The sequence below is a fragment of the Ipomoea nil genome, unplaced genomic scaffold (genome assembly GCF_001879475.1).
Source record: "Ipomoea nil cultivar Tokyo-kokei standard unplaced genomic scaffold, Asagao_1.1 scaffold1286, whole genome shotgun sequence".
NCBI lineage: Eukaryota > Viridiplantae > Streptophyta > Magnoliopsida > Solanales > Convolvulaceae > Ipomoea > Ipomoea nil.
Genome location: NW_017617714.1, coordinates 958,885 through 982,251, shown reverse-complemented (window position 1 = coordinate 982,251; position 23,367 = coordinate 958,885). Strand labels below are relative to the sequence as shown.

The window sequence follows — 23,367 nt, the reverse complement described above, 5'->3', positions numbered from 1 at the left end:
TATAATAATTTTTGTGTGACTTATTGATTCAAAAAGATATTCTTTTGTTACAAAAAAAAATGCTTTTTATTTTTTATTTTTAATTCTAAAGATGTAAGTTAATATTTCTTTTATTTAAAATTTGTTTTGCTCTTTTATGTCTTATTAATGTTTTTATTAGATAGGTGTGTGTTATTGTTATGAATGTTATCTTACTTTAATTTTTTATACTGGCTATCATGCTTGACATTTTTAAATTATCTTTGTAATTGTATCCCTGGTCAATATGAAAGCTTTGGCATGGTAGCCCTTGTGAAATGTGTTATTTTGAAATAGATTAAGTTATAAATTGCAGCATTACTTATTATATCCATTTCAGATTATACTTCTCTTTATGATTCTTTTTCCTTCTTCAAGCACACTCAGCTCGTTAAATACTTGACCATTCGGTAGGTAAGAAAAAAATAGGGAAATCAAATAGGCCCCTAAATTTTATATCAAAAGTCAATTAGGTATTTGAACTTTTAAAATGTGCAATTAAGCCCTCACACATGTTAAATTGAAGCAATGAGACCCAAAAATAGGTAAATGACCTCTGGTCGCTTTTCGTCGGAGGAGGCGATCGGCGACGGTTCGACCGTCACTGATCGTCGGATTTTCGCCTGAATATTTCGCCAGATTTTGGTAACCTATTATTACAAGTCATTTACCTGCTTTTTGGGCCTCATTGCTTCAATTTGACATGTTTGAGGGATTAATTACACCTTTTAAAAGTTCAAGTACCTAATTGACTTTTGAAATAAAGTTTAGAGGCCTATTTGACCATTTTCTCATAAAAATATGAACACACAATTTATATATTAATATAATATTTGTTTGTCCCAAGCATGTAAATTCAAGATGGGAGAGGAGAAGAGGGGAGGGGTTGAATAGACTTTTTAATATTTTTTTGGCTAAATAAAATTATCAAAGTGTTCGTAGTGGAAGTTTTAAACTTGCCAAGTTGCTTGTAGCTTGTTTGTGTATGCTTTGTAAAAGATATTTAAATGTATGTGTGTGTGACGATATGTAATGAAAAATAAAAAGAGTATATATGGATAAGAGAAATTGAGATAGTATTTTTATATTGGTTTGGGATCAGAGTACCTTACTTCACTCTTCTCCTTTAACACCAAGAGGATTTCACTAGTCTGTTATGATGCATGATGGTAAGAATGCTACGGGAAAGTAATTACAAAAAGGGTACCAAGTAAGTAGACAGAGACAAGTAGTAGTATTGCTTGATGGTTCTAAATACAAGTTTGAGTGTGTCTTCCTTGCTGTCATCGAGGCTCACTATTTACACTAATCTAGTCTAATAACTAGCCTAGTCTAATAAGTGTAACGACTAAGTGAAATGACTCAACTCAATAAGTTCAAAGGCTCCATAATAATTCATGTGCTCCCTAATAAGTGCATTGGCTCTGTGTTAAGTGCATTGTTTCACCTGCTTTTTGCTCAGCTCCTGACCGTTACTATTTGACTGTTTTAATTGCTTTGACTGCTTCGGTTAGACCACGAGTGTTTGGGGTCAGGTCCAATAATTTATCCAATTATCTCATCACTAGTTCCCTACTACCGAGTTATGAGCGTAGCGGAGTTAGCTAGAGAGTAATAATAATGGTAGACCAAGTCCAGTTATCCCGTCACTAGCCCATTACCTCTTAGATGCGAGTGTAGCGGAGTCAGCTTGGGAAAAATAGCCAAAACTACCCACTCAATGTTTAATTTTGATCCTCATGCGATAACACCAACACATGCCCAACTCGAAATCAAAGAACTCGTGATCGAAGTGGCCAAGAACAGACTTAAGGACGGTCGAGGTCATGCGTAGCCGAGGAAAGTCCTCAGCGCTATGACATAGTCGAGGATCGTCCTCAGTCGACCATTGCGGAGGACGGACCTCGGCCAACCATGGCCGAGGACTGGCTTTGGCCAACCTTGGTTGAGGACAGGCCTCTGCGCCAAAGACTGACCTCAGCTTGGTAGCCAAGGACTAGCCTCAATCATCGCCCCCACCGCATGTGTTGCAAGGCCTATCCTTGGCTAGGGTGGCGTGGTTTGCATCTAATGATATGTTTGTGTGCTAGTCACATATGTGAACCAACTGGAGTTTTGATCCTTGGTGGTGGTGATGGTGCATAATGTATGTGTGCATTTCAATGTGAACGTGTGCATAATGTAATATTAGAGTGTGCATAATGCAATGTATAAGTGTAGTGTGTGTGCATTATAGTATATATGTTTGTGCATTTTTTGTGGTGTGGTTTGCATCTAACGATGTGCTTGTGCACTAGTCAAGTATGTGAATCAACTGAGATTTTTTATCCTTGTTTTCCTTGTTAGTGGGGTGGTGAATTGGTGAGCTGTCGTAGGCTCCCAAATTAGAACCTTACAGACGTAGTAGCGGGAGTAAGGGTCGATCCCACGAGGAGTAACTAGTTTAACTTTTGTGCTCAAATTAAAGGAAGGGGGGTTTGGAATATATCGAGAATAAAGATCAATTAAAAGAGAATTTAAATAAACAAGTAATTTAACTGAACGAATAAAGCAATGAAAATAATATATCGAAAACACTTATAATAAGAAACCTTGGTTAGTAAAGATCTACCACCGGAATTCAACACTGATCATTGATTAATAAAGTAATTAATATGCAATTGAATATTTGTCGTGAAATTATTTCGTTTCTGTTTTCCCTTAGTTGTAGGTAAATAAAGCACAAGCGGTTTAATTACCCCTAACTACTAAATAATCTAAGACAAGCGCTATAGATTTAATTTAATAGCAGCAATACGAACTAGGAAAACCGACAAACTAAATAACACAAGCACAAGCGGTTGCATTTAATTTAGGAAAATATTCTACCCGAGACCAATTATCACTAAGCCGTCAATAATTAACCTCAGTTGCTACTGAATATTAGAATAATTTGTAGCACAACATTATCTAATATAGCAAATAATTATATCAAATAAATAACTAGTAGGCCTCCCTAGCAATTAAATGATACAACTATTCAAATAATTTAGAAGAATATTTAATACTCAAAATGCATAAAAACATATATAATAAAAATAAATAAATAATCTTACAGCATAATCAATTCCGGGGCATCAATTCACTAAGCCAAGCTAGAAGAAATTAGCCACGAATGGACATTGGTAACAACTTTAAAGAATAATCGAGAGGGGAAGAATGAACGTTTTACAATAAGAAACTCTTGCTATTTATAGCATTCTAAAAATAAGTCAAATGAACGTCCACCGCTCATTTCCTCCGTTTGCGATGTTTGAAGAGTTCTCCGCTGCGCAAGAATCGGCCGATGAAGACATTTTCATTGCTTTCGTACGTGAGCTGCGCATGGGGAAACAAAAGAAAATTTTATTTGTTTACTTTCTTTTATGTTAGTAATTGAACCAACAACACTTAAAATAATATTAAATAAAAGTAAAGACTTTACTAAAAGCTTTAGGTTTCAAAACATAACTTTATAACTAAATATTATTATAAAACACTTATTTAACTAATTAATTATTAAATTCTAAAAAGAAATAATTATTATATAATAGTAATTAATTAATGCAAAATAATTATAAAGATGTATATAAAATAAGAGTGTAAAATATGTCTATCATGAATGATGTGTATTTAATTTGTACATTTCAATGTGAATGTGTGCACAATGTAATGTGTAAGTGTGTATAGTGTCATATAGAAGAGTGCATATTATTCTTGTGACATTCAATAGTGCACACGATGTTGTGGGAAAGTGCACACAATCACCTAGAGTACAACACAACACCCCATTATGATGTCCTCTCCTCCACGTGTTTGTCTCGGTAAATTAAAGTACCAGATATTAACAAAACAATTAGATTTTCTTATATTTAATAATAATAATAACAATAATAATAATAATAATAATAATAATAATAATAATAATAATAATAATAATAACAATAATTTACGCCAATTATCATGTACTGTGATGGCATCCCGGTTACCATCATAGGTTCGAACCCCGGTGGTGGAGGCTTGGATTCTTTGGACTGAAAATGTTTGAGAAAGTATAGAACATATACTACATTTTAAGGAATCATGAATATTTCAAAAAATAATAATAATTTATTATTTAAATGTAATGGTTTATTAATAATATAAAAACTCCTATTTTGTCGTTATCTTACCTATTTCATAGAAGGTTAAAATTTTGTTTGGACAGATTTTCTCCTTATTTGGTATTCATGGGTGATTTGTATTGTTGATTAGGTGCATGGATTTAAGGTGTTGACTTTTAATCATATCCATTGATCACTTATTTTCTATCGTTACGATTTATCCACGGTTCTCATGAGGGGGGGGGGGGCGGGGGGGGGGGTGTTCTCATATGAGGTTGACAAAAATATATATATATATATATATATATATATATATATATATATATATATATAGAGAGAGAGAGAGAGAGAGAGAGAAAGAGAAAGAGAAAAAGAGAGAGAATTTTAAATTTTGATCCTATGACTATAGGGGTATTGTTAATTTTAGTCCCTGACTTTTAAAAGTATCAATTTAGTATTTTAACTATGTAATTTTTATCAATTATGGTCATTTTGAACAAATTGTTGATCAAATTTCTCCGAAAATTTTAATAGTTAGAATAATAAAGGTATTTTGATCATTTCACATTTCTTTTCTTATTTTCCGTCGAGTCCTTCCCTTTCTCTCCCGTTTCCGGCGAATGCAATGAATTCCAGCAATTTACCCTATAGTCACAGGCTGCGTTCGAGCAATTTCCCCTTAATGAACTCCCGAAGGATCAGAACTCGTCGGTGGTGTTCCGGCTTAGACACGGCGGCGAGGTGGAGTCCGACGGCAACTGCCTCTTCACAGCGTCCATTAAGGCCATGGGGCTCGCCACCGCCGCTACCGCCAGAGATCTGAGGCGGCGGATGCTTTAGACTCCGCCATCAATGAGCTCGTTCAGCTCGGAATGTAGCGGTAAATTTTCTTAATTTGCAGATCTGATAAACTCTTTTACGGAGTAAATTTTTTTTATTATTTGTTCAAATATCTCTGTTTCTCGGTAGACATGTTGGTAATTGATAGGAAAGTGATAGAAAAAGATGAATTTCTTGACTTATTGCATTCACCTAGGAAAATATATAAATTTTCAATATATTTGAAGAAAAATCAAATCTTTATAGGCAAGGCGAGCTGTTTGTGTTTTAAACCTGGTGGCTCAACGTCGTCGTGGCTAAGTCGGAACGCATTGCATTCGCCGAAAATGGGAGAGAAACGGATGAACTCGTCGGAGAAAAAGAAAAGAGACATGAAATGACTAAAATACCTTAATTATTTTTACTATTAAAATTTTTCAAACGAAATTTGGCTGGAGGGATCAAAATTGACAAAAATTTTATAATTAAGGTACTAAATTGATACTTTTGAAAGTCAGGGACTAAAATTAACAATACTCATATAGTCATAATTGAAATTTCCTCTCTCTCTATATATATAAAATCCTAATCATATGAGAACCACTCACAGGTGAGAACTTGTGGACCTTAAGAAAGAAAACAACACACTTTAAGAAACAAAACCATGCACCTTAAGCATCTGGTTGACGCACCTTAAGTTTCAACAACTACTCACCTTAAGCACACAAACCACGCACCTAAGCATAAAAATCACGCACCTTAAGCACAAAAATTACTCACCTTAAGAAGGAAAACCACGCACCTTAAATTTGATCTAAATGCAAAAATTACTAAATTACCACCGTGCTTTTTTTTTTTTTGGTTAATCTTGGACCTTGATTTAAGAAAGATCAATGGCTCAGATTTAACCCACAACCGCACTTACACCCTCAACCGCAGAGACGGAGCTAGTGTGGGGGCAGTGGGGTCGCGGCAGCTAGCTCCACTCCCCCCAGCCCACCCCTTTATATATATGTATGTATATATGTACATATATAGCATTAGATGTTATATAAAATAAATATTTATGTTTATATTGCTAATAATTTGAGTAGCTTAGTTAGTTGCATTTTTTTATATATGTTAAGAAAGCCTATGATCATTGATTTAAATCTCATTAACAACATTTCTCTTATCTTCACTTGTTTATTTTATCTCTTTCATTCCTTTCCAAGATAAATATTTTTTTTAGTCCACTTTTATAAATTATTTAATTAACAAATTAAATATTCTTTTAGTTTATTTTTTATGAATCATTCGTAATATACAAATTTATATTATATTTCATTGTATTCGAAACTGTTTGATATTTTGTAATTAACATTTCTAACGTTATTTAAACTTCACCTCCACTTACAAAATTTTTTAACTCTGTCCTTGCTCAACTGCACGGGAACCATTTCTATATATATATATATATTGAAACAAAAATATACGACAAAAGTAAACAAGTTAATAACGTTTTGCTTAAAATACCATAAGCAAGGACATGAAGCTAGGACATCAAGCTAAGTACGTGAGGAGTGTTTTCCAATGCAATCAAAATATGTAGGCATCTTGTATCCTTACCAAGTGTTAGATAGCTTAAAAGCATACACATACAAATTAAAACAATAAAATTAAATAAATCCATAGCTATAAATGACCATCAATTCAAAACCCTTTCACCATCACCACATTCTCAACAACCCAAAAATTTCACAAAAACAATTATCATAACAACATGGCATCCAATTCGAACAACTTCCCAGCAGCCGACCATGACTATGTCATAATCATTGTGTTTCCGGTGGTGGGGTGCATTTTTTTCGTCATGGCCTCGCTCGCGCTCTGCTTCTACATGAAGAAGAGGGACAAGAAAAGAACCGTTCAAGAAGTCGACCTCAAACACATCGATGAACATATAAGAATCCAAGAGGCTGTCGTAACGGACAGCCATGGACGAAAAAAGACGGTGGTTTTGTCTGTTAAGGGTGATGTTCACGTTGATGAAGACATCATAAGGCGAGAGAAAGAGTTTAATGTTGGTACATCTGAGGTTGGTAGCGGTGATCTTGAAGCAGGACAATCTTCTTCTAGTGCAAAAGTAGACAATCTTGAAAAGTCTTGATTCTAATTGGAGTTTGAATTTGGGAGAATAAATTGGTGTAATACAATTATAATATATATATTGAAAACATGGCCTGGGGTAATATATATGGTCTCTTGTACCTACTAACTTGCCATGACTTCGTGTATGATTATTTATGAATTGTACGTACCTAAAAATCAATTATTTCCTCAGCCAATTTTATCTATCTTACTTACTATCTAAAGAAACTAAGGGAGGATAACGAGCGTAGAGAAAGGGCTAAGGCTGTGATAGCAAATAGCAAGTCGCAAGTCGCAAATGCTATGAGCTTAAGGGTTGTGACCTTAACAACCCTAGGAGTTATGCTAATGTTAAGTGTTATACCTTTTCTTTTTTTGGTAGAAGTTAAGTGTTAGACCTTAGTTGTTTGTTGTAAAGGTCTTTCGATATATCATCCGACCTTGCCTAAGTAAGAAGCACAAAGTCTGCACCAGCCAGGCACAACTTGTTAGGATTATTCAACAGAGAAGTATGCACCTTATGAGGAATGCCTTTTGTCCTTTTGAGCTATTGGGTGGACACACTCTCCAAGGACATTTGACAACAAGATATCTTCTAACAACAAGCAAACATGCTTTTTGGCCCTTGCACCAATCAGATAATTCCTAACTTGTTCAAAAAATGAAATTGTTTTTAACTAGTGGTCAATAGCGTGTAGCGGAAAATGAGGAAATGGTAGCTTTTGGAAACCTACCACTTTAGGAAGGTGCCAATAAGAAGATTTTCAACGTTCAAATTCCAAGCCTTTCAACTCTATTTAAAGAGTCCATCCTGAAGTGTGAAAAAGTTACACAGAGATACGCACAAGATGAGTACTAGTAGCTATATATGCACAAAACTTCTAAAATCTTTTAGCCTTTAAGCTTTCAATAACGATTCAAAGAATCATCTAGATTCTTTCCCATTTTTAGTCACCCAGATTAATATCCTTAGGGATCATCTTCTACATCTCTTAAGGCAATTTTATGAACGACCTTTGGAGACGATAGTGAGGCAATGAAAAACAAGTAGCTTGGTGAAGAAAGTCATTCAAGAATTGTCTTTAGTGGACAGTAACCTAGTTGGCTTGGTTTGCAACTAGTGTGAAAAACTATGATGAATTTCACTTGTATTATTGGGACTAGTGGAACCCATTGTGCTAAGTAGAAGAGTGGAATAGAGATTGCCTGAACCACTATAAAAATTCTCAGATTCTCTTTCTCTTTCTCTTTTTATTTTACAATAATTTAAGTGTAGAGTTTAAACACACTATCACTTTAATAAAATCGCTACAAAAACTTTACAGGCAAACTTTGTAAGACTTCCATGGTTCACAAACTCTAAGTACGTAATATTTTTAAAAGGTTTTTAAAAATCGTAAGAAAGTCTATTCAACCTCTCGTATCCCCTCCCCGCCCCTCTCTCCCCTCTTCTCTTCTCTTCTTGACTTTATCTTTGCCTTGGGATGAATAAAGTATTACTTATCAAGTAAATTGAATAGTAATCCTATCAAGCTAAAATCTAATAAGTTTTTTGGAAGAATGTAATACTTAAGAAATAAGTGTTATTTATTAGTGAAGATTTAATACTTTTCAATTGAAAAAAAAAAAAACTAATTTTTAAATAGAAAAATGATATTTAATACTTCAAATTATTAGTTTTTTTTTTTTTGGGTATAAAAGTGATATATATATATATATATATATATATATATATATATATATATATATATATATATATATATATATATATATTAGGAAAAAGTGTCAAATAGGCCCCCTAAGTCGAGTGGATAGTGCAATTGGGTCCCCTAAGTGAAAAAAGCTCCATTTAGGTCCCTTAAACTTGTAAAATTGTTCAATTAAGTCCAGATTGACCTGTTTATCAGGTTAAATGCATACAGTGTTGACACGTGTCCTTATTTTATTTTTTATAAAAATATTACTTATTATAAATTAATTAAAATATAATAATAATTAAAAAAATTTATTTTTTATTAAAAAAATTATTTATTATAAATTAATTAAAATAATAATAATAATAATAATAATAATAATAATAATAATAATAATTACAAAAAAAAAAAAAAAAAAACAGCCGTGGCCGACGAAAAAGAAGATGGTCATGGCCGTTTTCTAGATCTAGAAAACTGACATGGCCATCTTCTTTCGTCGGCCATGGTTGTCTTTCATAGACGGCCGCGACAGTTTTTTTTTTAAATTATTATTATTATTATTTTTATTAATTTATAATAATAATTAAAAAAAACTGGCCATCTTCTTTCGCCGGCCACGGCTGTTTTTTTTTTTAATTATTATTATTATTATTATTATTATTATTATTATTATTATTATTATTATTATTATTATTATTACTATTTTAATTAATTTATAATAAATAATATTTTTAATAAAAAATAATTTTTTTAATTAATTTATAATAAATAATATTTTCAATAAATAAAATAAGGACACGTGTCAACACCGTATGCATTTAACATGATAAACAAGTCAACCTGGACTTAATTGAACAATTTTACAGGTTTAGGGGACCTGAATGAAGCTTTTTTCACTTAGGGGACCTAATTGCACTATCCACTCGACTTAGGGGGCCAATTTGACACTTTTTCCTATATATTATTTTAAAAGTATTCGATTATTACATTAAAAACATTATCTTTTAGTATAAAATAGATTATCGTAAGCAAGACCAACACCGCTAGGACATGAAGCTAAGGGAGGAGTGTTTTCCAATGCAATCAAAATATGGAGTTCACTGCACAGCTATCCATACCTATAAATGACATCCTTAACATGAGAGCTAAGTTTTAGATAACTTAAAAGCATGCACATATACAAAACAATAAAATTAAACAAATCCATACCTATAAATGACCACTCATCAATTCAAAACCCTCTCACCACCCCCACAATCTCAATTACAATATACCAAAAATTTCACAAAAATATCTATCTATCATAACAATATGGCATCCAATTCGAACAACTCCCCACCAGGCGACCACGACTATGTCATAATCATTGTGGTTCCGGTGGTGGGGTGCATTTTGTTCGTCATGGCGGCCGCGCTGGCGCTCTGCTTCTACATGAAGAAGAGGAACAAGAAAAGAAGCGTTCAAGAAATCGACCTCAAACACATTGATGAACATATGAGAATCCAAGAGGCTATCGTTACAGACAGTCATGGACGGAAAAAGACGGTGGTTTTGTCTGTTAAGGATGATGTTCACGTTCATGAAGACATCATAAGACGAGAGAAAGAGTTTGACAATAATAATGTTGGTACATCTGAGGTTGGTAGCGGTGATCTTGAAGCAGGACAATCTTCTTCCGGTGCCACCATAGCCAAGATTGAAAAGTCTTGATTTGAGTTGGTGTTTGGATTTGGGAGAATAAATTGGTGTAAATAAATGTTAATAAATTGAGAACATGGGAATAATATATTATATGTATCACCTCGTGTACCAACTTGCCATGGCTGCGCTTTGTGTTTTGTTGTTTCTGAATTGTACATGAAAATCAATTAATATATACTTTTAAAAAAATATATACTTTTCCCTGTTCTCAATAATACAAAATTGTGGAGCATGAACTAGACCTAATATGTTACAAGAGGTTCTAGATCATTCATCCACTCTTTTATTTATTTATTTATTTATTTATTTATTTATTTATTATTATTATTATTATTATTATTATTATTATTATTATTATTATTAATTATTAATATATTCATGTCCGTAGTATGTTGTTATAATTATGATTATTATTTTTATTATATTATTGTATTATATTATGTTCTGAAAAATAATATATATTGTATTATATATTTTATATCTTAGGTTTATATAACAAGTACATTATAAGATTATATATATATATATATATATATATATATATATATATATATATATATATATATATATATATATATATATATATATATATACATTAAATAATGCTATATTATTATTTTTAATAATTATCTACCTTTTTGTCTTAGAAAATGAAAATTCACAAGCGAGGGCAACTATTAGTGATAATGTACTTGCTATTGATATCGATATTGGCAGCCAGATGTTAATTATGAACACCGCCTAAAAGTCAATTGACTCATGGTACGTTGCACTTTTTTATGTTATTTATTTATTATTTATATTTGTAATACAATTTTATTACAACAATTGAGTTTATTCTCTCAAATTCTTTATGGACATAATGTAGGTACTCATGTTTTTATCCAACGTTTGGCACTGACTCCTTCAAACCCGAGATTTCCTTTTAAATTTCAAATGAAGCAATTTTCTGTTATATTGTCATATGCCATTACAATCAACAAAAGTCAATGTCAAACATTATCTCATGTCGGGTTGTTATTAAAAAAAAAAAAAAACATGTTTTTAATCATGGTCAATTGTACATAGCAGTGTCTAGAGTTAGTAATCCTGATGGTCTTAAAGTTTTAATCTGTGATGAACGTAGATGTTTTTTAAACACTACTCAAAATGGTGTTAGAATGGTTTTAATTTCGCGTTATTGGGTCGGGTTTTGGGCCATGTTTTGGGTTTTTATTTTGGGCCATAATTTCTTTTATTATTTTAACTGTTGGGCCTACCATAAATGTAATGTATACATCTATATGGCAAATTATGCTGTGCATCCGTATGCACCATGCATCCGTATGCACCATGCATGGTGCATACGGATGCATGGTGCATACGGATGCAAAAACGACGTCGTTTTAATAAAATGCGCGTCTCCCTTTAAAAAAAAAAAATCAGGTTCGATTCCCAGCAACAACATATGAACTAAAATTCCATAATTGATGAACTATAATTCCATAATCGATAAACTATAATTCCATAATCGATGAACTATAATTCCATAATCTAATCTATGAACTAAAAATTCCAGAATGAATGAACTAAAATTCCATAATCTATAAACTAAAATTTCAGAACCGATGAACTACAATTCCATAATCGATGAACTATAATTCCATAATCACTGAACTATAATTCCATAATCTATGAACTAAAATTCCAGAATGAATGAACAATATAATGTTGTTGCTGGGAATCGAACCTGAATTTTTTTTTAAGGGGAGACGCGCGTTTTTAATAAAACGACGTCGTTTTGGCATCCGTATGCACCATGCATGGTGCATACGGATGCACAGCATAACGATTGCATCTATATAGGATAGTTATGTCATGGACCCAAGTCTAAAATGACACAGTTTTCGCAATCATTTTTAAAAATTATTAAAAACAACTCAACGAGTGAATATTGAGTTATGTAATTGTGAATATAGAGTTCTGCAATTGTGAATATTGAGTTTTGCAATTTTGTATATTGCGATATAAAATTGTGAATATAGAGTTCTAAAATTTTGGATATAGAGATAAAAAATTGTGAATAAAGAGTTCAAAAATTGTGATATAGAGTTCTACAATTGTGAAAATAGAGTTCTACAATTGTGAATATTGAGGTCTGTAACTTTGTATATTGAGATCTAAAATTAATGAATATTCAATTCTAAACTGGGATGGAGCCAAAGGGGGGTGGGGGTGGGGGGGGGGGGGCAGTTGCCCCCCTCACCCCACCCCCACCCCATATATAATATTTGTATGTATATATGTATATATAGTATATGTTTTAGTATTAGTATAAAACAATTAGTAAATATTAACAAGTAAGGAGTTAGATTAGTTGGTAGAACATGTGTTTGGTAATATGAAAGGTTTTGGGTTTAAATCCTTGCATAACATAGTTTTACAGATTTTTGAGTCCTTCCCCTATGGCTTCAATACAGCCACTTTTTTAATATTTAATACACACACACACATATATATAACATTATTTTATATTAATAGTAAGATGTGTAATTTATAATGTGTTTTCTATTCGAATTATTTTATCAAATTAATTATGTTTCATATTTTGTTATTAATATTTTTATAAAGTTTCGATGTGTTTTATTTTTTGGCACATATCTAACAATATTTCCAACTATATTTCTTAGGTAATGGTTATTAAAAAAAAAATCTTAGGTAATTTTTTTTTTAAATTATCTCTTTTGTTTTAATGTTTCGCTTTTACTGGAATAAATTTTTGAATCCGTCCTACTTCCCCCCCCCCCCCCCCCCCCCCCCTCAATCGAATTTTTGGCTCCGTCCCTGGTTCTAAAATTATGAATATAGAGTTTTAAAATTGTGAATATAACACGACTCAATGTCATAATTTGCCATCTATTTTTTTAGTTTGTTCTGATTTTTTTTTTTTTAATTTTCAAGTTCAAACGCTTTCACATGTTGGTTTGTTACTGAAACGACATCCAGTTTTTAACCATGGCCAATTGTATGTAGCAGTTTCTAGGGTGAGTAATCCTAATGGTCTTAAAGTTTTAATTTGTGGGGAATCTAAAAGTCTTTTAAACAATACTCAAAATGTAGTTTACAAAGAAATCTTTAATAATGTGTAATTGTTTTGTTTATGGAACGCCAATAAATTATATTTTGTCTATTTATTACATCTAAAACCTTATTCGTCCTATATCTTCAATATAACAATCTTTTATATATTGCACCATAATATAATGGCCGTGCATCGCACGGGTGCAACTACTAGCTCTCAATAATACAAAATTGTGGAGCATGAACTAGACCTAATATGTTACAAGATTAAAATGTTCTTTTTTTTTTGGTTCAATGAAGGTTGTGCACATCTCAGACTAAATATTACTATTAGTTTAAATTTTACTCCGTACCAAGACTATGTGGTCTAATAGTACTTGGGTTGGACTTTCATTTGGAAGGTTATAAGTTTGAGCCTTAATAGAGGTGTTATTAGTTTTTTCTGTTTTAGTAGGTTGAGAAAGTATATGAACAGATACTACATTGTAATAGAGTCAGTAACATTCAAAAAAATTTTACTCCGTAATTGAGATAGAGTACATATTGGTTAACATGTTATGCGTCTGCAGTCAACATATTATGTATCTGTAGTTATCAAGTTATGTGTCTGTAATTACCATGTGATGTGCCTTCAATTTGTTTAAGTAAATATAACAGTTGTTTAGTACTTTTCCATTAATTAAATTTTTGGAAAAATATTCCAAAGAATATATTTGATGGAAATAACTATGAGAAAAAAAAATACTTAACATGTTTAGTGTTACCCAAAAATATAATAATTAAATTATCTAAAAAATTACTAATTAAGATGCGAAAAATTGGATAATATATTCTTCCGGTGTGTAATCATTTTCCTATAAGTCTTTAATCACCTAACTAAAGCAACATTGAAAACCATATTAAGACTTATGATGTTGGTCCCAAAAGAGATGGAGGAAAAGTCTAGGGGGGAGGGGGGGTTGAATAGACTTTTACAAACAATTCGAAATTTGCTAAGCAATATGAAATCGAAACACATGCATAACATATTGTCAGTGTCTTGTGCACAACGAAATTTAAACTTAGTGTAGTGATTGTACGTGTTATGTGTATTTCACGTGTAGATCATGCATGCAAAGATAAATAAAGTAAAGCAATAAAAAACATAAGAATATATAGTGGTTCGAAGGTGTATGTAATCCTTCTACTCTACTTTACTCTACTCCTATCTCTAAAAGAAATTCTATATGTACCTCTCCTTGATTACAAGATATAATAAATTTTGTGATCTACTGCTTTGATTATTAAGCTCACACTAATTACACTTAGTGGTGTAGGGTCCTTGGGATTTAGGTCATCCGGGAAGAAGAATGATTTATGGAAACCCAACAAATACCTAGTAATACTTTTTTTTTGTTTTTTTTGAAAGGACCTAGTAATACTTGTTAACGAGAAAAGATAAATTTAGTTGGCAAATCGCATAATGATCTACCTGAAGCTAGGGCCGCGGCAAGGAGTATGGACTATGGAGAATGGACAGTCGACAAAGAACAACAGGGCCTCATAATACGCAAATTATGCAGTGTACTCGTGTTCATAATGCATTGTGGACACGAGTTCAAAACGATGTCGTTTTCAGGAGAAATGCGTCATTTTAGTTATAAAAAAAAAAATTTGATTTTGTCTTGCCGTTAACGTCGTTAACGGCATTATTCGTTTGTGCCATTATGAATGTACAGTTATGGGATTATGAATGTACAGTTATGGAATTATGAATGTAAGTTATAAAATTATGAACACAGAGCTCTGACATTATGAACTTACAATTATGAATATATAGTGATAAAATTATGAACATCGAGCTCTAAAATTGTGAACATCGAGCTTTGAAAATTATGATTTTACAGTTATTGAATTATGAATGTACAGTTACGAAATTATGAATGTACAGTTATGCAATTATGAATGTACAGTTATGAAATTATGAACACAGAGCTCTGACATTATGAACTTACAATATGAACATATAGTGATAAAATTATGAACATAGAGCTCTAAAATTGTGAACATAGAGCTTCAAAAATTATGAAGTTACAGTTATTGAATTATGAATGTACAGTTACGGAATTATGAATGTACAGTTATGAAAGAATGAATGTACAGTTATGGAATTATGAACATAGAGCTTTGACATTATGAACTTACAATTATGAACATATAGTAATAAAATTATGAACATATACTCCTATTACGAAGCGGTCTGAAATTAAAAAAAAAAAAAAAAAAAAAAAAAAAAGAGATACACGTCATATTAAGGCAGAGTGAGCATTTAATTTGAGATTTCAGATCTTCAGAATAATTGAGAAAATTATATAATATTCGATACACGTCTCATATGTATAAGGACTCTAGGATCCTTTAAGAATCAAAATTGGGAAATTCGTCCTTAATTGGAAGTTGTCTAATCCTAGATGATTTAAGATTCTTACTTAGAACTAAAATTGGAAAAATCTTCCCTGATTGGAAGTTGTCCAATCCTAGATGAGTTAAGATTTTTAATTCTAAACAGATAGGTTGAACGTGATACTTATAAAAGGGATTCTCATATGTTTGAAGAGCACAAATCTTCTATTCTTTTAATTTCCAGTTCTTCAGAATTCAGTAGAGTAGATAAAATTGATGATGTCTTCTACCAAGATGATCATATTGAAAAGTTGCGACGGGGAGATATTCGAGGTAGAAGAGGCGGTGGCGGTTAAGATGCAAATGATCAAGTACATGATTGATGATGACTGCGTGGACACTACCATTCCCATCGCCAACGCGACTGGCAAGATCTTGTCTAAGGTTATAGAGTATTGCAAATCGCATTCCGAAGCCGCAAAGACTAGCCAGGATGATCTTAAGGACTTTGATGCTAATTTCATTAAAGTTGACCATAAAACACTATTGGATCTCATAATGGCCGCTAATTTCCTTAACGTTGAGAGCTTGCTTGATCTTACCTGCCAAGGTGCTAGTAATCTGATTGAGAAGATGACAGTGGAGGAAGTCCGCAAATTTTTCAACATTCAAAATGACTTCACACCTGAGGAAGAAGAAGAAATCCGTAAGGAAAGTGCTTGGGCCTTTGAGTAAATTCTTATATATTTTAGATGCTAGCAGGACTTTAGGATCAATATCGTTTTAGACTTTATTTCATTTGATACTCCGTATAATTGTATTGCAGATTTGCAGAACATTTATTCATGAAATTATGTGTGATTTTGTGAAGGGAGTTAATTGTTGTGTTATCTTCTTATTGAATTCATTTTAATTTAATGTGATTCATTGATAGTTTTCAAAATTTTAAGAATACAATCAAGAGCTACATACTACACAGTTTTTTTTTTTTTTTTTTTTTTTTTATGTTGCACAAAGGTGAAACTTTATTAATTTAGTAATTTGCTGAAAATTACTACCGCCGCTCTATTCTTTTCTTTACGTCGTCAAGTGTCAAATCCTCTTCCTCTTATATAATAAAGCAAACCTTTTTAGAAAATAAATATAGAAAAATATTTCCGCCCAAGTAATACGTTGTCCTTTTGATAGGCACAGCAGCTATTATTATCAGGATAAAAATTAAAAATGGTTCTCAAAAGAATTTATTTGAAGTTAATTAATGCATTGTCGGGCACTTTGCTTTTCCAATATAACAGTTCGTACTTGGTATCCAATTGTTTCGTAAATCGTTTCGCCATTAATATTTTAAACAATCGGAATACAAGATAGACTTAAACCTACTTAGCTTATATATACATCACTTTGATTCAAATACAATAACACTTCAAATATAAAAACCCATCATCCCAGATTGCTTCGACCACAATCGCAGACCAATCCTTAGAATACACCTTAGTTCCCTAATACATTGTTGGCCGAAAAATCTCTCCCTTGAATACTAGAAGTGTTATTAAGATGGGAGTGAAGACAAGGAGTACTTTTCCATGATCAAGAGATATGTTGCATTTAGAATTCACCCCTATCTCAATCATCGTGTGGTGGACTTTTAAAAATTCACCCCTATCCCATCGGATGTGGATGCCTACTACGAATACTTACCACTTATTATCTTATTAATTTTTAAAATAATTAATATTTAAATTCTTTACATAAAATAAAATAATAAAATCCACTAGTTATATGAAAACATAAAATAATAAAAATATTCAAAAATAATAAATAAATTGTTAATTTTTTAAATAAAATTATTAGTTTAAAACTAAAAATAGTCAAAAGTTATAGAAACTTTTATAATGGTTTTTCTTGACTTAATACTAAACGACTGTTTTTTTATTAATCAGATCCTCAACTTTGATAATTTTACTCAATTGAGTCCTATGTTAAGATAGCTTGGTAATTTCACATATATTAATACTAAATTTTGTCATCAACTGTAGTAATTTTACAAAAGTTAGTCTTCGATTATAGTTGTTTTACCCAAGTTAGTTCTCAACTAAAGTGATTTTATCTCGATTTAATCTTTAATTCTAACAGTCGAAGACTCAACTAGCTAAAATCATCAATGTCGAAGACCTAATTAAGCACAAAAAGTTGTTTAGAACTAAATTGAGAAAAACCACTATAGTCAAGGACTAAATTGGATATTAACTCTTTTAAGACCCACCACCCACTATTACCTAAAAAGGCTCGATCTATGCAGGGTGAATTCAGGTGGGTATTCGCAAGATTGATTGAAATTGTCGTCCCTAATAAAGATTGAACTCCCAACGCAAAAAACTATCACTTAGGAATAAGTGTCAAATTGGCTCATTAAATCAAAATGATAGTGCAATTGAATCCCTAGGTGAAAAAAAAATCCATTTAAATCTCCTAAACCAGTTCAAATGTTCAATTGGATCCTAAATTACCTATTTGGCAAGTTAGTGTTTTCTAAATCTGACACTTGTCTCATTTTTTAATTATTATATCTTTTTAATTTTATTATTTTTCTAAAAATACTTTTTACTTTCTTTATTTTAAAATTTTTGAAATATATTCCTTTTATTATTAATCTAAATCTGGGCAGTAATAGTCGTTTTATCTTCCTCTTGTTACTTCTTGTGGCTACTCTTAGGGGTGTGCAAATTTCAGAGAATTTTCGGTTAACCGATCGAACCGACAAAGTTCGGTTAACCGTTTTTTAGTTGAATTTTTTCGATTCGGTTAATGGTTAAAGATATTTCAAAACTTCGCTTAACGGTTAATTCGGTTCGAAAGATCAGTTAACCAAATTAAACGAATGACTGATCGAAATTTTTAATATATATATATATATATATATATATATATATATATATATATATATATATATAGTAATTGTGTAATACTAATATAAATATATAATGGACTATGAATGTTTAGACTTTGGATTTTTGATTGAAGATTTGAAGTTAACGATGAATTTATTATGATATGTATTTTATTTTAATTGAATTTATTATTTTAGGTGATTTTTAGGATTTTAAATTTTAGCTTTAAAAAGTTCGGTTAATCGGTTAACCGAAAAAAATTCGGTTCGGTTAATTCAGTAACACAAACTTCGATTTGGTTAATGGTTAAAGGTTTAAAAAGTTTGATTAATTCGATTTGGTTAAAACGGTTCAGTTAACCAAATGGTTAACTGATTGAACACCCCTAACTACTCTGGCGGCCTTCCCCTACTTTTGGTTTGTTCTTCTTTGGCGGCGACACGAGTATCTGTTATGGTTCTGAATCCAGGCCACAAATCAAAATACCTTGAGGAGAGAGGACGGCATATCTTTTTGTCGCTCAAGGAAATAGAAGGTAGCTAAACAGAACCTCTTTACAGTCTGGGAAAACGGTGGTGATGAGCCGGAGTATGAGTTCTGTGAACATAGTGGCCCTCATCTCTTCGTCCGCTATCTGAGCTAATAATAATAAGTTATTAAAACAAAATAATAAATTAATAAATAAAAAGTATTTTTCGAAAAATAAAAAGTAAAAAAATAAAACAATAATTAAAAAAATGAGACAGATGTTAGTATTAAAAAGCACTGAACTTGTTAAATGGGTAATTTAAGACGCAATTGAACATTTTAACTGGCTTAGGGAATTTAAATGGAATTTCTTTATTTTCAAAAAAAAAATTAAAAAAAAAAATCACTTTTAAGCGGTTCAGTTGCACTATCCATTTGACTTAAGGGGTAATTTATCTGTTTTTCGACTTTTTCCTATCAATTATGACCAACGCATCCTAGTAACAAAGTAACTTACTTAAAGACAACTAGGCAAGAAAGCTGAAATGAAGTCATCTAAAGAGGGCAAAAGAGGAATACCGAATAAGATTTAGCATTAAAGTAGAAAGGGGAAGAACCCAAGAAGCTAAGCCAGAAATGATTTCTCAGAGAAGAATGAAGAGAGGCTTGCAGAGAGAGGGATTTTCTTCAAGGGTGGTTACCCCTCTGCTTAGCCAATGTCTTCCTCTACAAATCCAACAGCCCTTATAGAATAAAATGAAACTGGAAATTTGCATTCTTAGTCCTTTCATTTTGGCTATTTTTAGCCTTGGATCTCTGACGTTTTTTACTACATTTTCTCCCACACTCCCTACTTTTCTTTTGCTCTACCAACTGAGCTACTTCTTCGATCCATATTTATGAGGCTGTGATGATGATGATGCTCTTTCCTTCTCTTAGAAGATGAAAATGTATACGGGTCATTGAGAACCCGACCCGTATCTTGGTTGGGCATCCGGACGGCAAAGTTGCAACCGGGTTTTGCAACCATGGCGGGTCGAACACTCCTTCCTTTGCCCCGTCGCCCGTCTAGCGATGCAGATCTGAGCCTCACACTTAACACTTCAGTTGGGTGAAGTGATAATTGATAAGATATTCATTGCTTTAAAAAAAAAAAATTAATTAACTAATTTTTTTTTATTACAAAGGAAGGGGGATACCCATACAAACTATGCCTACAACGAGGCTCAAAACCTAGACTTCCCACATAGGGAAACAAGCCGATACCAGTGGACCATAAGCTACTTGGTAATTAATTAACTAATTACTTCGTATTAATCAATTTATACAATTAGTGTCGGTTTAAAAATTTGAAAAATGTTTTCTGAAAAATAATTTTTTTAAAAAGATTATTTTTTAAAAAATAATTTAATTTATTACTATTTATCTGAAGGTCAGAAACTTAGCATTTTATGTTTGGCTGAAAGTTAAGAAATTATATATTTTTTTTCTATAAAATGAATATATTATTTGTTATATAATAATAATAATAATAATAATAATAATAATAATAATAAGAAGTAGTGTTGGTGTTAAGTGGTGGGGCGTTGGTGTTGTGATTGTGATGGTGGTGGTGGTGGTGTTAGTGTTAGTGGTGGTAATATTGTGGACTTGATGGTGGTGGAGTTGCGGTGGTTACTATCCAATTGACCTTTAAAATATGGTAATTTAACAATTTTAATATCTTATTCCTACTTTAAGAATACTCATGAATGACATGATAAATAAGGAAACATACAAAAAAAATAGGATAATTTGTCATAAGAAAGTCTATCCAATTATTATTTATTATATAGCTTATGAAAGTTTTTCAATGAAAAGAAGAGATTAAAATTGTAAAATTGCCAAATTGCTTCAAAACACAAAGGCAATTCAATAAAAATAATAATAGATGATTAAAAGTGGGATTGTGCCAAAGACCTTGTAGAGTCGTAAGACTAAATAACTTTAAATTCCCAATTGTTGAACTGTATGTAGTGTGATAACATTTTTATTACCATTTTAAATTGGTGGTCACATGATCCAATTCCGGTGGTAGGTATTGATTCTTAATAATAACTTGAACTGGTATTAATTCATATTTTATTGTAAATTATTCAATTTAGTTATTGTACTATAAAATTACTTAATTTAGTCTATATACTATTAAAGGTAAGACAATTAAATAAAATTATTAGTGTCAATAGTTTTGTTTTAGTACTACCGACTGTTGGAAAAATAGTATTAAAATGACATTTTAAGTAGTTATTTTGTGGTACAATTATCAGTGGGGTCCACTTTCGATTTGGGTCGGGTCAAAATCGATTCGGGTTCTTCGTAGTGAGATGAAGAGATTGATATATTGTACGCTCAAAACGGATAATGGATGAATGGGATATTAAATTTCAAAGTAGACCCAATAAGTTGGAAAAATAAAAGGAAAAAGTGAAGCTTTTGTCCCACATTGATTTGAAAAGAGGATTTGCCTCACTATTTATACAAGAGCTCTGTTAAGGTTTATTGAATTGTATAGCATAGAGGCTCTCTCTCGCGCGTAGGGGGGGTGTGTGTGGGGTGTGGTAAGTCAAATCCTAAATTGAGATCGAAAAGGCTTAATCCAAGCTTGAACTTGTGTACGCCGGCATGAACCGTGGCAAAGACGTCCTTCCAGAACACCATGTTAAAAATTGTCAGTTCTGACATAAGTTTAAATTGGATTTAATGCTATTTACACCTCAAGAACACATAACACTGGAATTGTTTTCTTCTCCTCAAAACTCTGCTCCTACTCCGTTCTTTGCTGCTCCTACTCCGTTCTTTGCCTAACTGTATTCAAGGCTTTGCTCTAGTTTCCCGGGTTCGTTCGCTTGGGTGCTCAAACGTCGAATCGTAGCATGTTTTATCCTGGGAAGCCTAGGCCACAATGCTCCTAGCACTTTTGGGAGGTGGCAAATAAGGTTTTAAGCAGAGAGTGTGATCGCTCAACTCGTGCTAAAAACCATACACCAAACACAAGCCACTCTTCCTTCTTCTCCGGTTTGGGATTATACTTCTAAACTAAAATCCTGGCACTACACTTCGTTTCCTTTTAGTTGGAATTATAATCCGAGGATTATAAATTCCATTTCGGTTGATATATATATATATATATATATATATATATATATATATATATATATATATATATATATATATATATATATATATATGTATGTATGTATGTATAACTGAGGGGTGTATAACTGAGGGGGCGATTTAGGCGATTTATATATATATATATATATATATATATATATATATATATATATATATATATATATATGTATGTATGTATGTATGTATGTATGTATGTATATATAAATCGCCTAAATCGCCCCCTCAGTTATACACCCCTCAGTTATACATACATATATATATATATATATATATATATATATATATATATATATATATATAAATCGCCTAAATCGCCCCCTCAGTTATACACCCCTCAGTTATACATACATACATACATACATATATATATATATATATATATATATATATATATATATATATATATATATATATCGAATAATATTTTATATACTTTCGTGTGTATATATAAATATTATTTTGCGATATTAAATCGACTTGGTTCATTATTTTCAACATTCTATTACAATGTAGTATCTGTTCATATCTACTTTCTCAATCTATTAATGTCAATAGTTAAATCATTTAGTACATGATTAGATGACTTGGTGATTATATGGGTATCACATCACTCAGTAATAATAATACACAAACTCAAACTATTAATGTCACTAGTTAAATCGTTAAGTATCTATTCATATCTACTTTTTCTTTTGATTCATTCTCTCTACTTACGCATTAGTTGATTACTGGTCGTTTATCTTCTTTGTCGCTTCTCGAGTCAGGTCTCCTCCTTCCCTCCAAGAAGATCTGAATGAGGGTTTGGTATCTCCTGTTTTGTATGGTTCCTTCTTTCCATGTTGTTCATGTCGTGACCTTGGGTCTCCTGCCCTAGGGCTCTAATTGTTCTCTTGTCGGCCTCCTCCAAGCTTA

General features: G+C 31.8%; 3 protein-coding genes across 3 annotated transcripts; all 3 read left to right on the top strand.

Moving 5' to 3' along the window:
• Positions 1 to 6,720: 6,720 nt before the first annotated feature.
• Positions 6,721 to 7,107, top strand: LOC109184720. Its single transcript, XM_019334757.1, has one exon. It carries the CDS (start codon positions 6,721 to 6,723, stop codon positions 7,105 to 7,107), a length of 387 nt encoding a protein of 128 aa, XP_019190302.1.
• Positions 7,108 to 10,093: 2,986 nt separating this feature from the next.
• LOC109184719 lies at positions 10,094 to 10,492 on the top strand. Its single transcript, XM_019334756.1, has one exon. It carries the CDS (start codon positions 10,094 to 10,096, stop codon positions 10,490 to 10,492), a length of 399 nt encoding a protein of 132 aa, XP_019190301.1.
• A 5,350-nt stretch (positions 10,493 to 15,842) lies between these two features.
• On the top strand, positions 15,843 to 16,660 carry LOC109184769 (SKP1-like protein 1A). The gene has a single exon (XM_019334802.1). It carries the CDS (start codon positions 16,202 to 16,204, stop codon positions 16,658 to 16,660), a length of 459 nt encoding a protein of 152 aa, XP_019190347.1. The 5' UTR covers positions 15,843 to 16,201.
• Positions 16,661 to 23,367: the final 6,707 nt, after the last annotated feature.